Here is a 19,967-nt window from a genome sequence, read left to right as displayed (position 1 = left end):
ACGGCTCGAGTAGTCTTAATAAAATCTTTGATATATTCACATTGATCGAATGGCTACCATTCAAATGGAAGGTCATTGAGCCCATGATGAGAGAAGATATTTCCATAAGAAATTCAATAGAATTTTAGATGTTTCAATATCAATCTAAGGGTTCTTCTATCAATTATGGTGTGAACATTGGTTTGGAGTAAGAACCAAGCAAGGTCGAGCATCCAATTACAAGTTATAATTGATTACATTTTGGGTCTCTTTCAGATTTCTTCTAAATTTGAAAATTATAGTCCACCATTTCCTTTCAAACTTGTTTCTACACCTTTAAAAGTGATTGCCCAACAGTAGTTCTACGAAAAAACCAAGAGTTTGAAGTGTCCCTAACCTACTTGTCCAATCAAAAATTCAATTCACGTCCAAATGCAAATGCGTCCACTCAAACCTATCCCGACCACTTCCTAGAGTTCAAGGGTTTCATGTGAAAACTACAAAGGGAAATAAATTTGGGAGATGGAGGAATTCAAGATTTTCATTTTGAGGTCAATTTAGGAGTAAGTTCTTTCAATTATCTCAAAAGAAAGTCATGATGAGATTTTTTCAATGCAGGCTTTTTCATTCTTGAAGGAGTGATACGTTAAATCCATGTTCAATAAAACTTTTACCTCCCCAAGGAAAATGAGATGTCATCTGAAGATATTAAGAATCTTTGTACAGAAATTCTGAGCATATGTGTACGATATAAATAAATGGATTTTTTATTTGTTGTCTCTCTTGAATAATGAACACCAACTTAGAAATAGAGTAATTGTTCGAAGGCGTGGGTAGTTTGCCTCCTTCCTTGACTTTCTTTTTTAAAATTTTCATAATCGAAAGTTTTCAATGTTTTTTCTATCGTCTTTCTATTCTCATATATTTGTTCTACAAACCTTGATTCAACTTGGTTCCTTCGTACAAGTTGAAGAGCTTATTACAAGCAATCCATTAAAATTAAAAAGGAAAACGTTCACCTATGAGCTCGGAAAACATTCACCTATGAGCTCAAATTCTCGATCAAACTCGAAAATTAACATTACCTCCACCAAATACTCAAGTCTTTGTTGAGAATAGTCATACATTCCCCACTTCGATTATTCATGTACCTATCGGATTCATTTGGTTCATCTCTCATATTAGTACATTTTCCCATATTTATACATGAATTCATGTATGGGCATTAATATTGCTATGCCTGTATAAAGGTTTGTGCAATCATTGTCATTTTGTACTTGCCTAGAGACAATGTGGAGAAAATTTGTATTTTGAGAGTGTGAGAAGTACACTTGTAAACACTACAGTGATTGGTTACCAATAGTGGATGTAGGGGAATTTCTTTTCTCCAAACCACGNCTTGTAAACACTACAGTGATTGGTTACCAATAGTGGATGTAGGAGAATTTCTTTTTGTCTTTTTGTTCATTTCTATTTATGGGTGTATGATTGGTACAATAATTGATATCAGAGCATTTTGGTTGTAGCATTTGAGGTACTGTGAAAGACTTAACCTCATCGACCACGAGATATGCTCACACTCACCATCAATTATCATTCAAATCATCATTTTGGCATGTGACCCGAGGCTTATTAAACCAGCTATAAAAGTCGGTGGACACGTAAGGTGGTTCAAGTCATAAATTGTGCAATACAATACAATTGAATGATAATGGTGGAGAGTAAATTAACAATGGATGCTTTTAAAACTTCATTAACAAAGGATTGGATGACCAACTTGAGCTAAAACTTTGTAAAATCACATTATCTTCCTCTATTTCAATCACTGCCAAAATCTACAAACAACTTTGCATATGCATACCTACAACAAAACCTCACCACTTCTCTCATTCACCACCATATACAATTCCTTCAACTTCCCGTTTCGGTCAAGTCGAGCAGAGAACACTGAGTTAGTCGATCCCAAATCGTCTTATGCCTTTTGAAATGAGCGAGAAGACACACCGTGTAAAAGTCTCACAAATCCCAGGAAGCTAAGTTTCCCGTCCGAGTGTCGAATCCAGTCTTGGAGAACCACATGAACCGGTACTGATGGACTAAGACCGAGTTCCTATGAGAGGACGACGTAACTCATATCACAAAACATGCCACTCTAATCACAAGAATAGCATAGAATACACAGAGAGCATACCGAGGCAAGTTCCTCTATCATTATCGGTCGGTTCCCGTCCTTATCAAATAGATCGTAGGCATGCCGAGCATGTTGCTCCCAGTTCTCCATTGCCTCGAGTTGATATATACTTATGGAAGCTGCACAAAATTCTTCAAAATCTAATTTTCTGTACTGAACCGAACTAACCTGCCAGAGCCATTCAAGAACATAATCAACACTTGCTACCATTCATTCTTTCTTCTCAAGGAAAGAGAACTTTTACCAGGTTGGCATAATCTACAACTCTGGAATCCTTTGTTGCCTCTGTTGAATTCTTGATCAAAGCCTGCAATTTTTAAACCCATTACAATACGTTCTTGGAAATCCTATTTTCGAGTACGATATCGGGAAAAGATTCAACCGTCTTGAAGTTTTGCATCGAAATGAACCCATTTTTGTTCGGTCCTAACAGTGTAAATTGTTTCTGAAGGTAGCCTAGTTGAGCAGCATTTAATGTCTTTGCAAGAGCCTATGGAAAATTGATGTAACACCATCTTAAGAACAAGAAAAACGACGACGAAAAGTGTACGAACACGGTAAAATGGTAAAAAACAACCACTCGGAATCATAAACAATGTGATAACACTTACGCCCAATGCTGATTTCTGCAGTGAAGATGAGCAAATATAAGATATGACAAGCTTGTAAGTAATTGTATCCAATGGCACCTTGATATCTTGTTGATCAGCTAACCATGGATGGCCTACATACAATAAATTTGTCCTATGATTGAACGAAAAAACCTTGGAACAGCGCCAAGAAGTCGATGAGAAATCGAGAAGAGATTAACAGACATACACAGGGCCTGAGCTGCAGTCAATCTCTTGCGGTAGTCCTTGTTCAACAGACTCTTCACAAAATCAATGGCATCAGTAGATAAACTAGGCCATGGGGCTTCATCAAAGTTTGGATCTGCCTTTAGAACAGCTCGAAAAATACCCGACTCTGTTCTTGCCCAAAACGGTCGACTTCCACACAAAAGAATGTAAGCTATTACACCAATACTCCACATGTCTGCCTCAGTTCCATACGATCTATGTAAAACTTCGGGAGCGACGTAATACGCACTTCCTACAATGTCATTTAACCTCTCATCTGCAGAAAGAACCAAATAGTTCCACTAAAATCTCCACCTTCAAATAAGAAGTTGTAACAGCTCCAGGCCCACCGCTAACAGATGTTGTCCTCTTTGGATTTTCCCTTTCGAGCTTCCCCCTTAAGGCTTTAAAACACGTCTACTAGCGAGAGGTTTCCATACCCTTATAAAGGGTGTTTCGTTCTCCTCCTCAACCGATGTGGAATATCACAGAAGTTGTGTAAAAACAATAGTTCAGAGCTCAAACCTGGTTTAACATAATCAGAAAGCCCGAAATCGATTGCCTTAAGAGTGGAACTCTCCTCCTTCGACTTAAAAAGAAAATTCTGAGGCAAAAATTAGTTCAAAGGTTATTGAGACATGACAGAATCCATGAATAAAAACACAATGCAAATAATCAAAACTTTTAGCCATTCACCTCGGGTTTCAGGTCGCGGTGAACCACACCTTGAAGGTGACAGTAGGCGACGACACTCAAAATCTGAACCATTATAACTTTTGCATCTTCTTCTGAGTACTTGCCACCCCTACGAATTCAAACGAATGCGATGAATGTCGCAACAAAAATAATCGAACCAAAGTAGCTAGAGTGACTCTCGTCCTATAACTTTGGATTAGAAATATACACGGATAAAAGGTTACCTCGAAAGTATCCGATCGAGAAGTTCGCCTCCTTCACATAACCTGAAGAACAAACATAGTAAAACAAAATGGTTGGGTGGAGAAAATGAATAAAAAGCATTCTCCCCTTGCTTTATAAGACAGTTTTAGACACTAATTCCTTTAAAACTTACTCCATGACAACGTAGACATTATCGTCATCTTCGTATGCGTCGTAGCACTGCACCAAGTTCTTATGTCCAGTGAGAGCTCGCAGTATTTTCACTTCTCTTCTCACATCCTCTATAGCTATTGCTGTAGTCATCTGCACATTATGTTCTTCTCATTCAACTTTCATTGAAACATGATATTGGGTTAAGCACACACACAATCACCTTAAATGCAAATGGAAGAAAGGGCTCCAAGAACATTTCATTAAAGCAAAAACTCTCAGAATATAGGAGCTCAACCTCAAAATTCCCCACATTACACAAGAAAATCATGAGACACCATAAAATGACTAAATATAAACGACCCAGATTCATTAATCCAATAATTAAGATGATGAACAGACATTCTCAACTTAGAAGTAGAATCATCACCTTTGATTTGGGGATGATTTTGATAGCCACTTGTTGGCCTTTAAGAGAGCCCTTCTTCGCCCTGGCAGAGCAAGTGTAGCCAAAATGGCCGCGGCCCACTTCATCGCCAAGGTCATAGTAGGTAGCAAAGTGCTTGGAGTAGCCGAAGTTCTTATCCAAGGCTACATCGCACTCACTTCCTTCAGGGATAGAAGCGGCATTGGGCTTGACGGAGCCATGACGGCGGGCGAGGAGAGCCCGAATGTGCTTAGCCGGAGAAGGCGGCGGAAAGGGACGCTTGAAGAAGCGGAGAGGGGTAGAGGAGAGGCTGGAGTTGGCCGGAGAAGAGGTCTTGAAGAGATTGGGCAGAGGACTGGGGGTGTAGAAGGGGAAAGTGGTGGGGGTTGTGGAGGTTTCAGTTTGGATGGATGAACCGAGATTTTCCGAAATGGGTTTTGGGTTATCTTCAATGGGCTTCCCATGACACAGTCCCATGGAATCTGAGATCCACTTGAACACACACACACACACAGAAACACACACAAAAGCTTGATTCAGTGATTACCAGAAGCGGCGCTACTGCAATGTTGTGATTAGCATTTGGAATTGTGAGAAAACTTGGGGGAATTGCAATTAGAAAGGGGAATTTTAGAGTCGATCAGAAAATGGGGTTCATCCAATTCCGATGAATGATGATGGTGGGAAGAGAATAGGTTAGAAAAAACAGAGAGAAGCTCTGTTTTTGTTGAATTTTGAATGTTAGAAAGAGTGAAGAAGGGAGAAGAGCAGAGAATCGTTAAAGAAGAGGAAGAAGAGGAAGAAGAAGAAGAAGAAGAAGGAAGTGAAAGAAAAGAAATGAAAAGAGAAGGGAAAAAATGGAAAAAGAAGATAAAACAAAAGTAAGGGAAAGATGCTTAGCAGAGGCCACAAGGGAAAGAAAAGAACAGAGGGGGTTACCCAAACCAAACCAAACCAAACCAAACCAAACCAAACCAAACCAAACCAAACCAAATATAATATAATTATTTATTTATAATTATAATTCACAATACAATAATCGAAGTGAGTGGGGTTCAGCTTGGATCCTTCCAGCCTGTCTTTATTCATCACAAAAACTGACATAAATGCTTCCCTTCCTTTTTTTTTCTTTTTCTTTTTCTTTTTCTTTTTAATTTAACTTTATTATTTTATTATTACAAAATACCACTTTTTCTTACACACAAATCATCCCAAGCTATATTAGAATAAGAGCGATCCCGTAACAACTCCAAATTAAACCTGTTTTATTTGAGGTAATCCTAAATTAGGTGGCTTACTCAAAAAAAGTTGTTAAAAAGCACGTGAGTTGAGTCTAGTCGGTAAAGATAGCCTTCACTATTGGAAACAAGAAATAAGTAACGTAGTCATGTTGCAAGAGATTGTCAAGGCAAACATGAATTATAGTTTACCATATATATCATATTTGATGTCCAAAATCACGGACGGTTTTGGTGTGATTAGAATTAATAAGAATTAAAGGTTGTGTTGGTTGAGGTATTTAAAGAAATGAGTAAAAATATAATTAAAAAAATAATAATATACAGGTTAATCAGCAACTGTCATGATTGTAATCCATCCAATTATGTAAGGAAATTAATGATTTTATAATAATTAATAATGGACGAATACGTCAATTAATTATTAAATATTTAATTCAATTATTGATTCCTCAAATAAAAACATACTCATTACTATTAACTAAATCAATAAATTATTTTTATATTCAATTATTGTGTTTTGTCTTTAACAACGTTTCTTAATTGTGATTAGCGGGTTAATTAAAATTAGAATAATTAGTTTAAATTAGGTTTAATTAATTTAAATTATTTTTATGTAAAATAAAGTGAGCCAATTACCATAGTAAAAATTCTAAGTTTCGGCCTAAGCCAACTAAGTAAGTGACTTTACTATCGGTATGGTTGGAAGAGTTGTCTTATGTATGATGACACATATCTAGTGGCCTTGCACATGTCATATGTTTGTTATATTCGCATATATGGGTCGTGTGTAGAGTAGTAAATACACATCTAATGATCCGGATTGAAAAGCCACCTAAGAGAATATGATTTTAAATGAAAAGTCTCATTCATGTTGCACGTGTTTGCATTTCTTAACCCAAATAATAGGGTCACTCACTGAGTATTTTTTAAAATACGCAAGCCTTGTGCTACTCTTATATATCAAGTAAAAGCAAGACACTCGTTGACGATGGCAATGCGATAAAGACGATGAAACTCATATTAGGATAGTTACAAAGGCATATCATACTATTATGGAGGGTCGTGATTCCTAACCTAAAATAAACTTACATTTATGACAACATATAACGAATTACATCCAATTTTTCTAACGAAAATTAAGAAGAAAAAAAAAAGAACCAAAAAGGTTGATTCTCATGGGATGAGGTGAGCATGAGATTGACATAAATAGAAGAAAAAAAAAGAAAAAGGTGGCTTTGGGAGATGCCAAGGATTGGATTCCCATGGAATAGCTTTACCAACTTTTATAAAATAAGAGAGAGAAAATTGAAATTTTATTATATATAAATAGATATATATATATATATATATATATATATGCATATTATAAATTACTCTCTAATTCAATCATTCCATTAAAATTATAAAATAAATTCATTCTTTTATTTCTGAACGTTTATTAAACTATTTCACAAATTAAATTATTTTTATTTACAACTATATCATTTTTCATTTTTCATATTGTTGATAACTTTACATACCAAATACCTGCAGGGTTACGTTTCTTTGATGTTGTTTACATAAATTTGGAAAGAATTTGATGCGTAGGTCACAAATGTAACGATCCGAGTTTGTTACCATATTCATACTGTCATTTTAAAATGGAAGAATGAAAATATACACGATGCAAATACATTAAATCAATAGAAAGCTTTGACTATTTTTCTTGGCAACAACTAATCCCTCGCCTTACAATCTCTTCATGTTCTTGCCCTAACTTAAAAGAGAGAGAGAGAGAAAGATTGAGGGTTGAAAATAATCCATGAAGTAACATTTCTTTTAGGAATAGATGTGCATACTGTGACAACAAAATATCAAGGAGTCGAGAGACCTATCAATTGATCCATACTAGCTAACTCTTATGCATACATATGAGTAGTTGCTGTAAGCAAAATCACAAAACAGTGATACTGTGAGATCCTACATCGATTGGAGAAAGAAACGAGCACCAATGAGGATGTTGGCCTCAAAAAGGGGTGGATTGTGAGATGCCACATTTATTGGAGAGGGGAACGAGTGGCAACAAGGACACTGGACCCCGAAAGGGAGTGGATTGTGAGATCCCACATCGATTAGAGAAAGGAACTAAATATTCTTTATAAGGGCGTGGAAATCTCTTTCTAGCAGATGTGTTTTGAAAACGTTGAGGGGAAACTTGAAAAGAAAAGCCCAAAGAGGACAATATCTACTAGCAGTGGACTTAGGCTGTTACAATGGTATTAGAGCTAGACACCGAGCGGTGTGCCAGTGAGGACGTTGAGCCCCAAAGGAGGGTGGACACTGAGCGGTGTGCTAGTGAGGACGTTGGGCCCTGAAGGGAGGTTGATTGTGAGATCCCACATTGATTGGAGAGAGGAACGAGCGCCAGCNACATAAATAGAAGAAAAAAAAAGAAAAAGGTGGCTTTGGGAGATGCCAAGGATTGGATTCCCATGGAATAGCTTTACCAACTTTTATAAAATAAGAGAGAGAAAATTGAAATTTTATTATATATAAATAGATATATATATATATATATATATATATATGCATATTATAAATTACTCTCTAATTCAATCATTCCATTAAAATTATAAAATAAATTCATTCTTTTATTTCTGAACGTTTATTAAACTATTTCACAAATTAAATTATTTTTATTTACAACTATATCATTTTTCATTTTTCATATTGTTGATAACTTTACATACCAAATACCTGCAGGGTTACGTTTCTTTGATGTTGTTTACATAAATTTGGAAAGAATTTGATGCGTAGGTCACAAATGTAACGATCCGAGTTTGTTACCATATTCATACTGTCATTTTAAAATGGAAGAATGAAAATATACACGATGCAAATACATTAAATCAATAGAAAGCTTTGACTATTTTTCTTGGCAACAACTAATCCCTCGCCTTACAATCTCTTCATGTTCTTGCCCTAACTTAAAAGAGAGAGAGAGAGAAAGATTGAGGGTTGAAAATAATCCATGAAGTAACATTTCTTTTAGGAATAGATGTGCATACTGTGACAACAAAATATCAAGGAGTCGAGAGACCTATCAATTGATCCATACTAGCTAACTCTTATGCATACATATGAGTAGTTGCTGTAAGCAAAATCACAAAACAGTGATACTGTGAGATCCTACATCGATTGGAGAAAGAAACGAGCACCAATGAGGATGTTGGCCTCAAAAAGGGGTGGATTGTGAGATGCCACATTTATTGGAGAGGGGAACGAGTGGCAACAAGGACACTGGACCCCGAAAGGGAGTGGATTGTGAGATCCCACATCGATTAGAGAAAGGAACTAAATATTCTTTATAAGGGCGTGGAAATCTCTTTCTAGCAGATGTGTTTTGAAAACGTTGAGGGGAAACTTGAAAAGAAAAGCCCAAAGAGGACAATATCTACTAGCAGTGGACTTAGGCTGTTACAATGGTATTAGAGCTAGACACCGAGCGGTGTGCCAGTGAGGACGTTGAGCCCCAAAGGAGGGTGGACACTGAGCGGTGTGCTAGTGAGGACGTTGGGCCCTGAAGGGAGGTTGATTGTGAGATCCCACATTGATTGGAGAGAGGAACGAGCGCCAGCGAGGACACTGAGCCCCAAAGGGGGGTGGATTGTGAGATCCCACATCAATTAGAGATGGAAACGAGTGTCACTGAGGACGCTGGGCCCCGAAGAGGAGTGGGTTGTGAGATCCCACATTCTTTATAAAGGTGTTGAAACCTCTCCCTACCATACACATTTTAAAATCCTTGACGCGAAGCCTAAAGGGGAAAATATCTGCCTGTGGTATATGCATTTTAAAAACCTTTAGGGAAGCTCGAAAGGGAAAACTCAAAAAAGACAACATGCTATAACATATGATCCAATATAAATCTCATACACACCAATAAATAATAGTTATAGTTCTCATACACATATAGGTATAATTGTCTTATGTTCTAATGTACATGCACACAAATATGTAATTACTATAATTCCTGTGCACATAGATAGATATTATCTTCGGTTTGCATGCATCTAAAAGGTACCACAACGTTTAAAAGATCACTTTGAAGTTTGCACAATAATACGACAAGTCAAAAACTCAAAAACTTAATTCTTCGTGAATCTCCTAGGTCTGAAGAACATCGAAACTAAAAACTCAAAAACTTACCTCATGTTCTTGCTCAATTTTATGATGGTTTAGGACGATCGAAGAGTCTAGAATAGTTCTCCTTGGGCGTCCGAGTAACTTCTGTGAAGGAACCTTGCCCGAAATCGGACTTTCAATGCTAGTTAGAGAAGTTTTTCAGTTTCTTTCTCTTTTATTTATTTATTTATTATTTTTTTTTTACTAACCCCTAATTAAACCACTTTTAGATATATGTTTAGGGAAGAAAGTAGAAATGACCAAAATACCCCCCAAGAGTTGACTTTGACCATTTTCCTCACATTTATCACTATTTTCTTTTATATTTGTGTGAGTTCCGGTGATTTTTCGATTTTTCAAACCATTTTTCTCTCTACCCTATCTTTAAATTCGGCTCCTAAGACCCTTAAAAGAATGAGAAATTAATTTGGATCGGGACCCTAGTGTTAGTTACAATACATATCTAACGTTTGAAAACGTTTAAAATAAGAGTTAACAAAAGAGGGTTTCTTACCTCGAGTCCAAGTTAAGTCATATGCTAACATTGCCCCAAATCCTCTCTAAATTAGCAAATTACTTGAAGAGGCATTTTGGGTGAGTGAATGGGTTAAGATAAACATGATTCAATCACATTGCAAGATTTTCACCTTTCGCTAGAAATCACTTCACCCGAGACTTGTTTTTATTTTTACTTATTTATTAAATTTAAATTTTACAACAAATACGAGTAAAACCTACATATCTATCCTCAAATAATCTTTCTTTCATCCATATTTTGCTCTTCAATCATGTTATATTGGTAGTGGGAATTGAACTCGAATAACTGTTAACTAAACTAACTGTATAAAGAGAATCAATGTCTTCTATCCAGTAAGCAAGAGCTAGAAGTTGACCACCCCACGCTACATTGATCCATTTGCAAACGTCCTTGTAAGTGAAAACCCTCTTATTTTGAATTAGATAACAAAACTCTTCGTCCACGACTTCGTGCCATATATTACATAGCATATAGCATACTTATTTTATAATCATTTTGTTTTTAAATTTTTGTAAAAGGGTTTTTTTTTTCTCAATTTTTTCTCTTTTCCTCTCTTCTTATATATTTTTTTAACCTAATTTTATTCTCAATAAAAATTTTCTTTAATTTATTTTTCTTTTCTTTTTTAACATATCTTTTATTCTTAACCTTACTAACTCTCTAATTTTTTTTTTTTTTATCTTTTTATTTATATTTCTCTCTAAATAAACTAATATTTTATTTCTAACATATTTCCCTCTCAATATTTTTATTTCTAATTTTTTTTAAAAAGAATTAAAGAATAATAAACAATTATCAAACATATATGTTTTTTATTTTTAAAAAATAGAAAATAGAAAAATAAAAAGCAAGAGAATAATTAAAGCCCCAAAATGAAGTAAAAGGAGATAAAAGTTGATTTTTCAGAAAAGATAAAAAAATACCAATAAATTGGAATAAAAATTAATTGGTGTTAGATTGTTTTAGGAATTTATTAGGTAAAAAGGAAAACAAGAATAATGTTTCTTTTTATCCAACACTCGTCAATAAAAAGATATATATGATTCCTTAAAATAATCTTAAAAATCAGAATATATCTCCAAAAATAAGTTTTACTATTTAATACTTATAATCCTACCAATTTTAATTTTATTAGTTTCAACCGTACGAGATTATCTTTTAATTATAATATTTTGTATTTAAGTATCCACCGACCACTGTTTAACTATGCATGTAAAGATAGGTCGTTATCAAGTGACTCTCATTTTAATCGTTGAGCGGACCTTTTTGTAGCACTAAAAAAAGTAATTCTTATTCTTTGGCATCGGAATAGAATAGAATGTATTTTAGAGAGAGAATAAAGGGAGTAGGGGAATGCAAATGGAATAGAATAAAAGTAAAAAGATTTTGTGAAAGAAGTACAAAATTTGGAAAGTAAAAATAGGAAAAAAAAAATATAATGATGATAAACCAAATTGGTCAAAAAAAAAACAAAAAAAAAAGTGTCGTTATTACTATAATACCCTTCCATTCGCAGCTTTCCCAATCACAAGAATCCAAAGCCAAAATGGTTCCGCCAATCACGATGCGTTGCTGGTTTAATTAAACCCATTACTCATAATAATTATACAAAAGAAATAAAAAGGTGTCATTCATTTCTCTCCCATAGCATCATACAAACAAGGATCGAGGGTTTTGTTCGTTTCATTTTCGTATTTGAATACTCATATCTATTCGATTAATGCTATTTAGATAATTCTTCTTTTTTGGAGTAGGACCATGATCTTCAGCTATGACTATATCTTCGAGGTTCACAACTTGTTTGTTCGACATTTAAAGATTCAATTGATATAACTAAGTGAAAATAAGGGCATGACTCTAATATTAGAGATAGGAACAACCACCCTCCCCAATAGTATGATACTGTCTAACTTTGAGTAAGAGTTCTCATGATTTTTCTTTTAGTTTCTTCATTATGACTTGTACTAATGGAAAGAGTATCTCTTATATACTCAGGATCTTCTCCTTAATTAGCTAATGTGAAACACCAATAATTCTTAACATAAATAACATCGGTAATAACCTAAATCTACCGCTAGCGGATATTGTCCTCTTTAGGCTTTTCTTTCCGGGCTTCCCCTTAAGGTTTTAAAACGCAAACACTAGGGAGAGGTTTCCACATCCTTATAAGGGATGCTTTATTTCAATCTTCAACCAATGTGGGAACTCACAATTCACCCCACTTGGGGGTCCAGCATTCTCGCTGGCATACCGCTCCGTGTCTAGCTCTTATACCATTTGTAACAGCCCAAGCCCACCACCAAAAGATATTGTTCTATTTAGATTTTTCCTTCCGATCATAGTAGAATTGGTTGATCATAACAATAATCACTTAAACTCAAAGAGTGTTAATATCAATGAGCATTGTAACTCACCTTGGAATAGACATTTGAAAAGAGTTCAAATCAAGTGCGTGAAAAGGTGGCAGTTTGGTTGAAAGTTTTGTTTATGATGGAATGTATGATAAAATAATGTCAGGAATAGAATATCTGTGTTTGGTGTTGTATGGAAAATGTTATTAGAATTTCATATAAATAAAATGTTATCAATAATTTTTATTACATTATTTAATTTAAAATAGTTAACTGGGGTTAAAATAAAATTTTCATTCGTTTAATAATCTTTTTTTTTTTTTTGTAAAAATAAATTAGATATATATTAAGTAATATTATTGACTTATTAAAAATTAAATAATTAATTATAATAATTTTATAAACTAAGATCAATTATTCAAAATAAAATAAATTAAGATATGCAATGATATGAAAATAAATAAATGATATTTTTTAGATTTTCATAATAACTTTTAACAATTTCAGTACATTAATTGATTTTAGATTAGATAATTAATGGTCACCTATTAATGAGTATACTATAAATATTATGGTTTGAGGTTCAAGTTTATTTAGCCACCCATATTAATGATTATTCTCAAACAAATAATTTATATGAAAAAATAAAAAGAAAAACAATTATAAATAAAATGAAAATAATCATATTAGAAAAATAATAAAGAAAATAAATAAATAACTGGAAGAATGAATAATACAAATAGAAAAAAAAAATAATAATAATAACAAAAACGAAAATAAAACAAAGGATGAGTTTTAAAAGCCCATCCTTTTGCAATGGGCTTAAAAAGTGCAACAAATCTCTAGAACTATTGTGTAGCACTTGAGGCTAAATTTCATCCATACTCAGATTCCAACACAAGGAGGCGTTTTCTAGTAACAACCCTTCATGAAAGTTGCTTAGAGTTGGGATAGCAAGTCTAGGCTATTGGATTGTCCAATTCGGTCGAGAAACAAGGTAGATCAAGAGGTTAGAATTTTGAATTGTAGTGTCTATTTCTCTCCGAATGAGAGAGAATTTTTTAGAATTAGGCTATGAGTTACTCTTGAGAGGATTTTGCATAGGTTTTGTGAAGGATGTCAGACTTCAATCAAAACGAAAATCGAGTTCTAGCAAACGTCAAGAAATTATAAATTATAAATTTTAGATCGAACATAGACATATTTATTTTATTCTATAATTATTATAAATGATGAGGAAAATATATTTTTAAAGATGAATTAGAACTCTATAGTTTTAGTAAAAGAACCAAGTTGATTTGAGCTATATATATAGAAAATTATGAAAATCCAAATAAATGAGAAAAGATTGAAAAACAAAGAAATTATGGGGAAGATGTACAGAATGTCACAACCATATTATGAAAAGATTTGACTGTGATTCTCGCTTCAAGACAAGTAAACAGTAACCCTCAAGTGGCAACCATTTAGCCATGCAAGGGCTAATATAAAAAATGTCATGATGTGATCGAGGAGGACAATGCATCATCCAATACACAATATAATGTGTGTATTGAAGAAGAGACGAGACACAAACAAGATAAGGGGCAATGAGTAGACTTGAGTGTCACAAATAGGCTTGTTGAAGGGTCGGGTAGGGGCTAAAAAAAAAGTTGGAGTTTTGGAGAGAATTTGCGCATGTGGTTTTGAAGTCAAGTCCGTCTGTATGGAATATGAATGCTTGCAAAATTTGGTATCAACGAACACTGGATGGATGCTCCACGACACCATATGACACTTTGCCAAAATGACGTCTAGGAAGATTGGAAATACCTCAAAATTTACTATGGGAGAGACATAATGTTAGCTCTTTACCACCCCTGGATCCTGTGGCCTAAGCGAGCTACTCTGTGACACATACGTGTGGCATAGTGAGGACGAGCGTTGCGAGACGAGTGTCTTAGGCGACTTCCTTTGAAATGAGTTTTTCAAGGACAATACTAGATGACACGGGTGTGTCGGTATTGCGTTCCAGTCCATGTGTCGGAGGTTGGATCATACACTTGCTATCTAGTATGGGGTCTGTAAACGACATGACATGGACATGAGAGGGTCCAATACCTCGACAAAATCTAGATGGATGAATGTTTTAGATGCTCCGATATTATGAACGATACGTGTGCCCATTCTTGATGGCATGACTGAGTGAGCTATGATGGTCGATGACACCCCGTGACTTAGGATAACGTTAAGACATATGAGCCATGTTAATTGGAAACCAAGATTAGATGGTGAGAAGCGATGTTGCATGGAGAGACCTTGGCCTCGAGTAGAGCCAAGGATAAGCCAAATAAATTGGCCTCGTGTAGAGACGAGTCAGTTGTGTCGCAGATGATTGAACATGCACGTAAAGGATGTGTATGTAGCTGAATAAGTTTGGCACAAGTTATGTTCGGTGGACAAAGAAAAACCTTGCCTAAGGTCTGATGAAGCCATAAAGTTGGATGAAAAATGAATATGAGGCTTGAGTTTTCCTCAAAGCTGGTCATGATCAAATCATGAAACTACAAGGTTACAAAAGTACGACGGTGACACAAAATGTGTGAGAGAGACAAATTGTTGGAGGACACGAGTCAGGTGAGGGGAGGTGCTGCATTGTTGGTCAAGATAATGTCACGTGTTAAAATATGATTTGGCAACGTTTCAGTAATATGAAATTTGGTAAGAAATCACACATGCCTACATGAACCCAAAATTAAAGGCTCATCATTTCATGTGACCCATAAACTCTCGATTCAAACCAAATGGTTGACCCGACTCGCTGACTGACTTGCGTCCAACCCTCCCTCCTACATGCGAAACACGCGCACATGGATCCAAGTGTGTCTGCTTCTCTGGCCTATGCGTGAGCCAAGTGAGTCCCTCTTTTCTCTCACGTTCGACCACCATTTGTTATTTTTTTATGTATGGTATGAAAACTTATCGAAATGCCCTCAGGTTGGAAATTTATGCATGTCGATTTCTATGTTTTCTGCGGTGAAAGAATGGAGGATGAGATATTGTGATTTGTGCTTTTGGCGATTGATGAATGTTATCTCCACGTGGAGCTAGCTTGAGTGTATGATTTCCATGATTAGGTGTATGATAGGAATATCTTCCTAATAAATATATATGAAGTGAATAGATTATATTTTTCATGCTTTAGGTAATCGATAGGAATATCTCCCTAACAAAGCATGCATGAGTAAACCAAGCTAAGATTTGGAACCAAAGCTAGAGTAATTTTCACTTTGACCTAGGTCAAAACGTTCTAGTAGACCAAGCACCCTAGGACCGTGAGCGGTGATCAAAGTTCTAAACTTGAATACACCTAGAGATTGGAATAACATGAAGGCGCTAACTTCGAACGTCCCGGAAATATGAGATCTGGACTAAACCACCTAGATGCCACTAAGGACTTAATAAACTTCCAANATCAAAGTTCTAAACTTGAATACACCTAGAGATTGGAATAACACGAAGGCGCTAACTTCGAACGTCCCGGAAATATGAGATGTGGACTAAACCACCTAGATGCCACTAAGGACTTAATAAACTTCCACAACATCTAAGTATGATTAAGGAAGCTTAACGGAATCCCAAGGTCACTTGAGTTACTATTGTGTGTAAGTCGGGATAAGGATGCCGCCGTGATCTAATTAAATCGGTTTTGAAGAGGGACTTGGGACTAGAGGGGTAGTTAGCTTAGGATGAGTACTTCTATTGAGTGTTGAAATGGATCAAGGTTGTTGTCGCGAATTCATAAAATGGTCTTGGAAGAGACTAGGGACTACATAGATAGATGACTTAGGGTGAGTAATTCTATTGAGTGTAGAAACGGGTCAAGGCAGACACCGTGACTCCGTAAACTTATTTCAGAGAGAGACTTGAGACTGCACGGGTAGTTTTCAAGGTGAGTACTTCTACTGGGTGTAGAGATGGGTCAAGGCTTATGCTGTGACTCCGTAAACCATCTAAGAGAGAGACTTGAGACGACATAAATAGTTGTCAAAGGTGAGTGCTTCTATTGAANGGTTTTGAAGAGGGACTTGGGACTAGAGGGGTAGTTAGCTTAGAATGAGTACTTCTATTGAGTGTAGAAATGGATCAAGGTTGTTGTCGCGAATTCGTAAACTAGTCTTGGAAGAGACTAGGGACTACATAGATAGATGACTTAGGGTGAGTAATTATATTGAATGTAGAAACTGGTCAAGGCAGACACCGTGACTCTGTAAACTTATTTCAGAGAGAGACTTGAGACTACACGGGTAGTTTTCAAGGTGAGTACTTCTACTGAGTATAGAGACGGGTCAAAGCTTATGTCGTGACTCCGTAAACCATCTAAGAGAGAGACTTGAGACGACATAAATAGTTGTCAAAGGTGAGTGCTTCTATTGAGTGTAGGGACGAGTCAAGGTTGACGTCTCGATGCTGTAAACCAATTCTAAAAGGAAACCAAGGACTACACAGGTAAAAGACACATGATGGTTGCCCCTGGTGTAGGTGGTAACGACACTAGGCCTTGACAGGGTATGTGACATATAAGGGAATCGCTCGAAAGGCCTTCCTAGAAGTCTAGATAGTTAAACTATGCCCAAACTTCTTAGAACTTAGAGAAAGTGTCGTGGTAATTTACTAGGTTAAGGATGCAATGAGAGCCTAAAAATTGGTCGCTTACCGAATATTTTTATACTAACTCATTTCTCCTTTCTTTTCAGGTGTTTGTAGGCTATCGGTCAAGGTAGAGGAGCATTTCCCTTTGTCTATCGTTTTGTATTTGTATTCCAAATTGATTTTTCCATTTTTCTATTTAATAGTGGTGTTGTTTGTCTTTATTTCAAATTACATTTTACTGTATTTTAATATTTTATTTTATTGATTTAAAATCTCAAAATTCTAAGTTGAAATAACTATAATCTATGCTAGGATAGAATATGAACCCATAACTTATATCTCACGATACAAGAAGCTAAGAAACCAAGATAAGTCCTAGTGAGTACAAGAGAGTATATTACCTTCGCCGAGGTTTTATCTAACTCTAAATTAGCTTGCTTCTGTTCCTATTTATGTCAAGGCGTTTCACTCCGTTAAAGATGTTCACCTAATTCATTCGCTAATTCTAATTCCTAAATTTTATTAAGTAATTAACAAATTCTTAATCTTTCAGTTTCTGAGGTTTGTTGAGATTTATGAGGAGATGATGTTTTAATATCTAAATTATCTATTTTTATTTTTTATTTGAAGAGCCCAGAGAATTAGTGGGGGAAATGGGTAATTTTTATTTCCATTCTTTTTTAGTTGTTACACATACGGTAGTGGAAATTGGATAATGTAGCAATAGATTTTATATTAGGTTACCCGATATTAGGAAAGGATATCCTGTCATCTGGGTAATCATTGACCGATCGATGATATCCATACACTTTGTGTCAGACAAGGACAATGGGGACAAAGTTGAGATTGTACTACTTTTCCACATTCTGGCGGATAGTCAACTAGAGAGACTCAATTAGATACTTGAAGACATGTTGCAAGGTTGTTAGATTGATTTTACAGGCAGTTGGGGCGAACACCTACCTCTTATGAAATTTGCCTACTACAACAACTACTAGGTGACCATCTAGATGGCACCTTTAAAAAATGAACAAAGAACAAAATAAGAACCGAGAAAGTAACCAAGAACAAGACAACGATCAAGAACTAAAATATAGATCAAGATCTAAGTTCCAAGGACAAAGATCAAGAGCCATAGCATTAAGGCCCTTAGGTTGAAACCAAGGTTTCAGGTCGTCACGATAAATCATGATAAGAAGCCACTAGTCAAGAATAGAATTAACTGGCCCAAGTACTTACAACAAAAACCCGAACAAGAAAAGAAAAAGTGTGGTACATTAGCATATCAAAAATGCGATTAAAAGCCTTCAAATAGGCTACTTATTGAATTTTTGTACTCACTCCATATTTTCAAGTAATAATAAAAAGTTGATCAAGGACGAGAGTGGACTCTGGAGCTGGTGCCATAGACAAACCTCACCCTTTGTCCTCCACATCCTTTTATTTTAAATATTTTGCGTCCATTCTTTATTTTGTGTTTTAACTATTATATTGTGTTTTAACTACTAATGTATGACAACTATTTTGAAATAATAATAATATAATGTATACTGTGTTTGAAATTTCTTTCGTTTTATTTCACAAAAAATTTGCCCATCTTTTTAGAGTCATCGAGTCCTAGTCCTTACAATTCAAAAACTGTGCGAGCATCGAGAGAGTCGGCCTAAGGTATCAATCTGTCTTTGTAGTTAAGGTCTTTTGTGTTTTATTAGTAAACGTATCCGAATCTTGTCCCCTATTTATATTAAATTTGGATAGCACCAAAGTGTAATTGGGATTTGTTTTAAGTATGATTGTGATGGGTTAGCTTTTAATGTACACAAACATTTTACTATTATATTATATTATATTATATTTTTATTTTATTTACTTTTGTCCGGTGTTCTTAATCACAATGTAAAGTACGAAGCTTAAAGACAAAGTTGATTAACACAAACATTATGCAATTAATTATGATGTAAGAGGAGAAAACCAGACATTCTTATACATGATTACATAAAAAATAATAATGATTATGATTAAGATGTGTGGTAGAGATTGCATAATGAACATAATTGTCTTCAAAACTCTCCTATAGAAGGTAGGTGTGTGACAAATATCTTAAGATTTCTTGCGAGGATCACGAAATGTCCCCCGACCAAGCCCCTACTCCCCCTTTAAAACTTCCCTCAAACCCACCCTACCCACTCAATACTACCATGCCATCTGAGAGCATGAGACACCGAGAGAAGACGATGAAAGATGAACGATTTTACCTCGTCAAATATAAACGCTAGTTTTCTCGAAAACTCGAATTCAACACAAATGAAGAGTGAGGCACGCAAATGAGTAACACAACTATCATCCGTGAGGATAGAACGATAAGCTTAAAAAAATATTATTTGGTCTATGAGGTATTCGCGTTGCGGGCAAAGATATAACATCGAAAAACTCACAATTTCAAGTACATTAGGGTACTATGAAGAAGAAGTGGAGAGAGACTGGAGGTAACCAGGATTTGGACGTGGGAACGATGAGAGAGCGACATCAGGATCCCTCACGAAGAGAGAGAAAAG

At 35.4% G+C, this 19,967-nt stretch overlaps 1 protein-coding gene across 1 annotated transcript; it reads right to left on the bottom strand.

The window, feature by feature from the left end:
* Window positions 1–1,649: 1,649 nt before the first annotated feature.
* Window positions 1,650–5,276, bottom strand: LOC111784019 (CDPK-related kinase 7-like). The gene is made up of 11 exons (XM_023664844.1): window positions 4,490–5,276; window positions 4,082–4,212; window positions 3,930–3,971; window positions 3,706–3,814; window positions 3,535–3,613; window positions 2,990–3,286; window positions 2,782–2,894; window positions 2,553–2,660; window positions 2,415–2,477; window positions 2,171–2,338; window positions 1,650–2,089 (listed from the first exon to the last, which is right to left on the bottom strand). The coding sequence occupies exons 1-11, from the start codon at window positions 4,961–4,963 to the stop codon at window positions 1,952–1,954; spliced, it is 1,722 nt and encodes a 573-aa protein (XP_023520612.1). The 5' UTR covers window positions 4,964–5,276; the 3' UTR covers window positions 1,650–1,951.
* Window positions 5,277–19,967: the final 14,691 nt, after the last annotated feature.

Source organism: Cucurbita pepo, unplaced genomic scaffold (assembly GCF_002806865.2).
Source record: "Cucurbita pepo subsp. pepo cultivar mu-cu-16 unplaced genomic scaffold, ASM280686v2 Cp4.1_scaffold000139, whole genome shotgun sequence".
NCBI lineage: Eukaryota > Viridiplantae > Streptophyta > Magnoliopsida > Cucurbitales > Cucurbitaceae > Cucurbita > Cucurbita pepo.
This window is presented reverse-complemented; position numbering and strand designations above follow the sequence as displayed.